At 42.9% G+C, this 7998-nt stretch overlaps 1 protein-coding gene across 2 annotated transcripts in view; it reads left to right on the top strand.

Annotated features, from left to right (window-relative positions):
* LOC121923260 overlaps positions 1–6962 on the top strand; it is an 18709-nt gene extending 11747 nt beyond the window's left edge. The window contains exons 4-6 of one of the 2 annotated variants that reach the window (XM_042453529.1): positions 1302–1360; positions 4378–4436; positions 6932–6962. In XM_042453529.1, the coding sequence (XP_042309463.1) occupies positions 1302–1360; positions 4378–4436; positions 6932–6955 (142 nt within the window). In that variant the 3' untranslated portion in view covers positions 6956–6962. Of the gene's footprint in view, positions 1–1301; positions 1361–4377; positions 4962–6931 lie in introns of those variants that run through there. The other variant, XM_042453528.1, reaches the window with a different exon arrangement.
* The last annotated feature ends 1036 nt before the right edge of the window (positions 6963–7998 follow it).

Below are 7998 nucleotides of genomic sequence, written 5' to 3'. Positions count from 1 at the left end.
TGTTGGGAAAGAAACAAACCAGAGCAATAAGAGACCATAAACAAACCATGGAGTGAAACTCGATGATTATTCAGCTGCTCCCAGTGTAGGTGTGCTCAGCAGGATGTTTAATATATTCATCATGTTTTACGTTTTCATAAGCTAAAGTAAAGTGTTTCTTTTTACTTTGGGGAAAGGCCTTTTGTGTCAGTTAAAGCAGTCCCACTTTTAACTGATTAATTATACTAATATGAGGTGTGTATTACAAAAGCTGCACCAGAGGTGTCTTTTTTGATTTTGTGATATTGAAAAAAAAGCAGAAAAAAGCAGAAACTTCCATTAATTTTTACAAGAAAATGCCATGTTTAATGGCCCATGTCCTTTCTTGCCCCAATATATATATATCCTTCAAAAATAAGCAAATGTGGTTTTAGTTTGCTGTCTCAAAATAAAGTAATTTCCCACAAAAATATTTTGACAGTGATCACTATTATACTTGTGCTGTTCTCACTGTTGGGATTGTTTCAATTATATTGTCAAAAAATGGTTCATAAAGAATAGTGATCTGTTTCAGGTGTCATAATTGTGGACCTGTTGAATTTATGTTAATTGACCTGAGAACAAAAGTGGGCTTGTTGCTATAATTCCTTCTGGCGTCCATGAACTTGCTTTCATATCTTAGTTTAAACTGCAGTTGAAATAACAAATTAAATTATTATGGGAAACTGGTTTAGTAAGAAAGAAGAGATGGTAAGTGGACTGAAGTTGGACACAAGGGGAGAGGGACAAGGAGAAAGTATGCAACCACACAGCACATTTTCAGCCTCATAACCATGGTTTACCAGTTTGAAATGTTTTTATCTAAGCTGTAACAAAGCTATCTGGGGATTCTAAGGATGAGAAAGGACAGGGACTGTGGTGCTATCCAGACTGGCCTGAAAGTGACGACACATGCCTGACTCTGCCCCCTAGGGCGTCCTAATGCCACGTGCCACTCCAGACAGTGTGCAGCATCATGACGCACCTCTAGGAGCACTCTGTAGCTGTGCTGCAGCAACTATGGTGCCCTTTGGAGGGTGCCAAAAGGACCCACTTTTTGCAGCTTCTTTTTGCACCCTCCACAGGCCGGATTGGGGCCGTGGCATGAGGTTGCCACGGGCCTGATCTAGCTGAAGAAGGGGCAGCTGCATGTCACCCCTTCAGGGCTGTATGTAGAGCCCCTAAGTCTCCAAATACCTTAGTCAGATGCTCTTGACATTGGTCTATAATAGTTCTTGTCTGGATTTTTCCATTTATTTTGTTTGTTTTTGTTTTTCTTGTAGTAGATCACAGTATGTTCAAACACCTATACCAGGCAAGGAGGCAATAAGGAAGAGCAGCTGTAAGTACTAGAGATGCCCATCTTCATGTTTGTACAATTTGAGATGCCTCCTTGTCAAAAATACCATTTCAAAGATGCTATGTCCATTCTGTTTCTCCTATTTTCGGCTGACACACAAAGAGGGTTGGACTCTGTTCTGTATTCATTTGCCTGATCAAGAGAAAAGGCTCTGCATTCACATTGGTGTTTATCACATGGAGGTTATTGGAGCTAAGATCCAGATGGTGACTGCGGGTCAAAGGATGTGAATGATGTTATAATGTGAGTGTTTATCACACCTGGTTGCCCTTCTGTCACCCTTCCGATCGAGGAGGAATCGAATCCAAGGCAAGTCATGTGATGCGGATTCACGCAAAGTAGAGTGAGTGCACATTGTATTACCACATACTATGCGGATTCAACAATTTGAATTGGGACCCTTGCACTGCTCAGTGAGGGTCTGAAAATATCCTGAACCTTTGCACTTCCGGGGTAAGAGGGAGCTGGTTGCACGCTAGCCCCATGTGAAAGACTGCTTCACGTTTCTCCTCCCTTCTATTTACCAGCCTGGCAGCCAAATTCAAACTGGTCCTCTGTGTCAGAGCCCCCATCCATTTTAGCCACATCTACATTATTCTCCCGTCATTCTCCTCATCCATTTCATCTACTCTACATCCTCCTGTCATTCTCTCATCCATTTCGCCCCATCTATATCTATCCTCCGTGTCAGAGACCCCATCCATTTATTATTATTATTAAGTAGTTATTATTATTATTATTATTATTATTATTTATTATTCACTGCAAAATAATTGGTGTGAAAGCTGCAGGTTTACTTGGAAGTAAATCCTTTGATCTGAATGCAGCCTCATGTGGAGATTGCTTCATTTCTATGGGCTTTAGAGTCCATCTTGCCACCCAAACTAGAACTATTTTTTGGTAGATTGGGTCCATCATGGCACCCAAAACTAGAACTCTTTTTCTGGGAGTTGGGTCCATCTTGGCACCCAAAACTAGCACCCTTTTTTGGGAGACCGGGTCCGTCTTGGCACCCAAACTAGCACTCTTTCTCTGGGATATATGCTCTGTTTTTTCCAGTGACACAAGGAGCCATTCTATGGGTGACATGGTCCCATGTGGCACCCAAACTAGAACTCTTTCTCTGGGATATATGGTTCATTTTTTCCAGTGACACAAGAAGCTTTTCTATGGGAGACATGGTCCCCTGTATCACCCAAACTAGCACTCTTTCTCTGGGATATATGGTTTGTTTTTTTTCAGTGACACAAGAAGCTTTTCTATGGGAGATACGGTCCCCTGTGTCACCCAAACTAGAACTCTTTCTCTGGGATATATGCTCCGTTTTTTCCTGTCACACAAGGAGCCATTATATGGGAGACATTGTCCTCTGTGGCACCCAAACTAGCACTCTTTTTCTGGAATATATGATTTATTTTTTTCCAGTGACACAAGCAGCCTTCCTCAGGGCATTAGAAGCTGCCGCTTTCCCCCTCCTCGCCAGCATGTCTACTGTTCACGTTAAACATGAATACATTCATTCCCCAGTAGCTCTATGCCCTTTCCCCAGCATTTCCACTGGAGAAACCGCATTTCCACTCGGCAGCAGTGGAAGCGGGGAGAGGGGGGAGTACTGGAAGCAAATGGGGCAAAATTGCAGTATGGCATCATGGGAAATGTGGGACCTTGGAGGTTTGGGGGGGGGTGTACTGGGATGGAAGCAAAGTTGCATTCCACACCAGATCAATTTGGAGTGAAATCGAAGCGAGCTTGAATGCGAATTCTGTGAATTCACTTTTTCCCCGAATTCATCAAAATGAGGAGTCACTTTGGAATCACTGTGGAAGCACCACGGAAGGAATACCCATAGAAAGGAATCACGTCTGATAACACATTGACCTTATGATGTGAATTCGCATCGTGGACCCGCAGTCATGTCGGATCTGAGCCCAAAACCCTCCAAAAATCCTCAGTGTGATAAACTCCACAGTCTTATAAGAAATCCATTACATGACTTGGGCATTTTTGTTGCAGTGATATGCAGTAAAAACCTCACTAGGCTGGCATGGAAAATCTTCAGTATAAAAACAATTGAGGGACATTAAGATCTTTGAGGATCACTCGTATGTCCTAATGCTGCTGAAGGCATGGCAGCTGGGGATGTGCAAGAAGACTTTTTTGGTGGCAGCTCACATTCTCTGGAACTCCCTGCCAAAGCAGGCTAGGGACTTTATGCAAAGGCCATATAAAATGTTGTCCCTGCATCCTCTCAGTGGGGAGTCTGGGTGACACACAGCCCAATCCCTGGTTCTGATGTGAACTGTCTGGATAACATCTGGCCAGTTCAGTGCTGAACCACCAAAGAAGTGATTTCTCTTAAAATGTTTTTAAAACTCATGTTGTGCTCTGGCTCTTCCTCCATTGTGACACCAGGCAGCTGTTTACAATGTGTCCCACTGTGGTGCCCAGTGGTGCTGCCACCATGGCAAAATTGCATGACTTCAGAGTGAATTGTTCGCTCTGAAGTCAAAACAAGACTTGCCATGGTGTCAGTGGTGCCAGGCTTCACAATGGAACACATATGTATACAGCTGCCCAGCTTTGCAACAGAAGGCCCAAGGTAATGGAGTGACATTGGGGCAGCTTTGGGGTTATAATACATTTTATTCTGACATATTTTTCACCTGTAAATTGGTTTGCTGTTGTTGTGGGGGGGGGGAGTCTGAGTGATTTGTATGATAGCTATGTCTTTAACTGGTGTTTTTGTGTTGTGCTCATAAGTATTTTTTTAAAAAAATATGGATGTTGTTATTGCTAACCACCTTCAGTTCCCATTTTTTAAGGTTGAAAAGTATAAATTTAGGCTTTTTAGGTGGAAAAGTATCAATTAATTAAATAAATAAAATATTTAAAGGATAAGAATTCAGAGAGGTTTGCTCTGCACATACTGTTTGGGTCTTCCCAAATCAGTGCAACTTTGATAATCTTATGTAAAATGTTCAAACCCACCCCCTTTTCAGGGACAGAATCCAGAAAGCATCATGATTCTGCTGTTCAAGACTGTGATGAAATACATTTGGTAAGCCTATTCTGTCTTTTCAGATTATAGAACAATGGCAGCAGAAGCAGTTAGAGAGAAAGGGCAGACTGTTTTTAGAAAACCAAGGTTTGCAAGAATAATCAGTGGAATATAGATATGTTTAAGGGGGATTTGAAATGTTTTTCTAAACCTGTTAGAAATAATTGCCATTGCCCATTAATTGTGGTGATGATATAGATTGCATGGGATGCCACAACCTTGTTTATATTCCCTAGGCAAACCTTTTCTTTCCTTTTGCTCCCTGATACCATTCACTGGTATGTAAGTAAAGGGCTGAGCAGACCTCCCATAAGGGGCAGATTGCAGCCGCATCTTTCTTCATCAGATCTGGGCAACCACACACCGCGGCCCTAATCTGGCCTTTCTGTGATGCAAAAAGGAGCTGCAAAAATCTGCTCATTATATACAGAATGTAGATCAGCTTCAGTCAGGTTAGACTCTTAGAAGTTACATTCCAACTTGTGCATTCCATACCTAACCTAGTGGTGACATCCTAGTTCTCCTTTTTCTTATCTGCACTGAATGCAAATATTGATTGAATCTGAAACAGGTAACAAAGACATTGGCCACATCCATGTGGGCCAGGATACTCTGGGAGCAGCCTGGAGTATTCTGGCCCCAAAGCTGCTGATTCACTCTGTTACTTGGGGAATCCAAATCGATGTTGGGCAGCTGTTCACATACATGGCCCACTATGGTGCTCGCCACTGGCACAAGTCACTCACTCTGTGTGAGGTCAGAACGAGGTGCCCATGTTAATCACATGGCTGGGCATCTTGTTCTGATCTCAGTGGCAGTGATGATGGGTGACACAGCAGGACTTGCATGTGAACAGCCGTCTGGCATCATTCAGTCTGCCTAGCTCTGGATTTTCTGGGAAGATCCAGAGCAGGGGTCAGCAACCCCCAGCCTGCGGGCCACATCTGGTCTGGCGAGGCCTTGGGACCAGCCCGAGCCCGGTCCTGCTGCCGATTGCCAAAGGCCCCGCGTGGCAGGAATCGGCGGCAGGACCGGGCCTCTCACACGGGGCCTTTGGCCTCTCGCGTGAGAGGTCAAAAGCCCAGCGCCCTTGCATGAGAGGTCAAAGGCCCCGCCCCTCACGCGAGCGGCCCTCAGCCAGCGACAGGCAGGGCCAAAGAGCCCCGCTCAAGCAAGGCTCCTTGGCCCTGCCTGGCTCCCTCCGCCGGCAGGTGGGCGGGTAGTGCCAAAGAGCCCCGCTCAAGCGAGGCTCCTTGGCCCTGCCTGTTTCCCTCCAGGCAGGGCAGGAAGGGGGCGGGTGTCCTCCTCCTCGTTCCCTCCCTTCCCACGGCTGCCAGACAGCCGTGGGAAGGGAAGGAAGGGGGCGGAGGAAGAGGAGGAGGGAGGAAGAGAAGGAGGAGGAGTAGGGAGGAAGGAAGGAGGAGGGGAGGAAGAAGGAGGAAGAGGAGGAAGGAAGGAAGGAGCAGGAGGAGGAGGAGGAAGCAGAGGAGGAGGAGGAGGAGGATTTCCATTCCATTTGTTCGTGTGACTTTCCAAAAGTGCATCTTCTCGTGTAATTTTCGGTGCTTTTAATGCTAAAAGGTCTGCTGTAACAATGATAGTGGTGATGAGATGATGATGATGATGATGATGATGATGATGATGATATCAGTCAGTTTCTGAGACATGCACTCACTCTTTCTGAAGGTGAGATAGTGTGACTTTCCAAAGTGCATTTCTGTGTATTTTCGGTGCTTTTAATGCTAAAAGGTCTGCTTTAACAATGATATGATGATGATGGTGGTGGTGATATTGATATCAGCCAGCTTCTGAGGCCCAAATGTCCTCCATTTTGATCATGCCTAACAAACATGCATTTATATTAATTTTTTCAAAAAATCATCAATTTTTTTTGCATGTCCTCCATTTTTAAAAAATGTGTCCTACATTTGAAAATGTCCTATATTATTTAATTATTTAATTATTTAATTATTTAATTATTTATTTTTTGGCTTCGGCCCCCCAATTGTCTGAGGGACAGCAACCCAGTCCCCGGCTCAAAAAGGTTGCCTACCCCTGATCCAGAGCAAAAGGTGAGTTTCTAAAATCCATTTTAAGGGTGGTATATGGCCAGCTCTGTCTTGAACTGGCTGTACATTATCAGATTCGTGAAACAGCTGATTTTAAAGGAAGCCAGCTGGGCTGTTTCTATCTCATTAGGAATAAATTCCTTACAGTTGTTAAAAAGACATTTTGAAAAATTTTAATTATGTGAGCTTACTTTACTACCTGCCTTGCTCAAGTATTTGCCATTTTCTATGTTTTGGACTTGAGTACATTGAGTCTTCATGGTTGTTATTGTCATTCTTTGGCTTCACAGAGGAATCATTTTTAAAATTATTTTCAGAGAAGACAAGGTGACCACGACCTCTTGCCATGGCTACTTCTTCCTGATGAATTATGGTTTTGTATCTTCTCTCTGCTGACTCATAAAGATATTTCTCATGTTTCCCAAGTCTGTCGCCGGTTTTATCAGCTAGCAAGAGATGGATTTTTTTGTAAGTACTTTAAAATGAATGAGTGGATTAATGGGATGATGAATAGAGGGAAATTGAGAAAAGTCTAGATCAGTTTAATATGCAAATTCAGTTCCACTTCAAACAGCTGGAATAAACTTCCTTTTTTCCAGGCCATGACTATCAAATTAAAACAAATAAGAGTTTTTAAAAAATATGCTTTATACTTTTTGTAATCTGCTTTGTTGATGGACAATTATGGGAATTCTTACATTTTCTGGCATTGTTGTTCTCTTCACTGTGTAGACAGATCTTGTAGCATCTTTGAGACTAACTGAAAGAAAGAAGTTGACAGCATGAGGTTTTGTAGACTTAAGTCAACTTCCTCAGATGCATTTGTTGTCTTCAATAAGTGCATTTTTAGCATGTTTTGATAAAACAAAATGTTTTTAACAGATTAGGAATAGCAAGCTGTAAATGGATGTGTTGTTCGGCATAATAAAATGTGAATCTTTTATTTTTCAAGCAAGCTTGCACACCATTTCACATTTGTTTACACTTCAGCCTTATGAGCCATTAAATGGATAAATCGGTGAATAAATCACATAGGGCCCATACAGACAGGCCAAAATAAAACTGCTTCAGGCCACTTTGGAACTATGCTGTTTAAATGACTCACATATCTTAAGAGGCCAGAAGCTGTGCAAAAGCTGTACTCCAGTTCTTAGGACTGGTGCATGGCTTTGGCACAGCTTCTGGCCTCTTAGAATGCATGCATCATTTAAACACCTCCAAAGTGACCTGAAGCAGCATTATTTTGGCCTGTCTGTACAGGCTCATAGTGACTCAATGCCAACTAACTTACCAACCTAGTAGCAATCAGCGTTAACATAACTTGCAGCAGCATGGTCCCCGCTTCACCAGCTGCCCACTTGAATACTGCAATGAAGTGGCAAGGGCAGCAGAATGCATCATATTACCCGCCTCAATCCAATATAGGGAGAGGTGGGATACAAATTATTATTATTATTATTATTATTATTATTATTATTATTATTATTATTATT

This window comes from Sceloporus undulatus, chromosome 2 (assembly GCF_019175285.1).
Source record: "Sceloporus undulatus isolate JIND9_A2432 ecotype Alabama chromosome 2, SceUnd_v1.1, whole genome shotgun sequence".
NCBI classification, from domain to species: domain Eukaryota; kingdom Metazoa; phylum Chordata; class Lepidosauria; order Squamata; family Phrynosomatidae; genus Sceloporus; species Sceloporus undulatus.
Note: the sequence above shows the minus strand (reverse complement) of the source record. Positions and strands in the feature narration are given on the sequence as shown.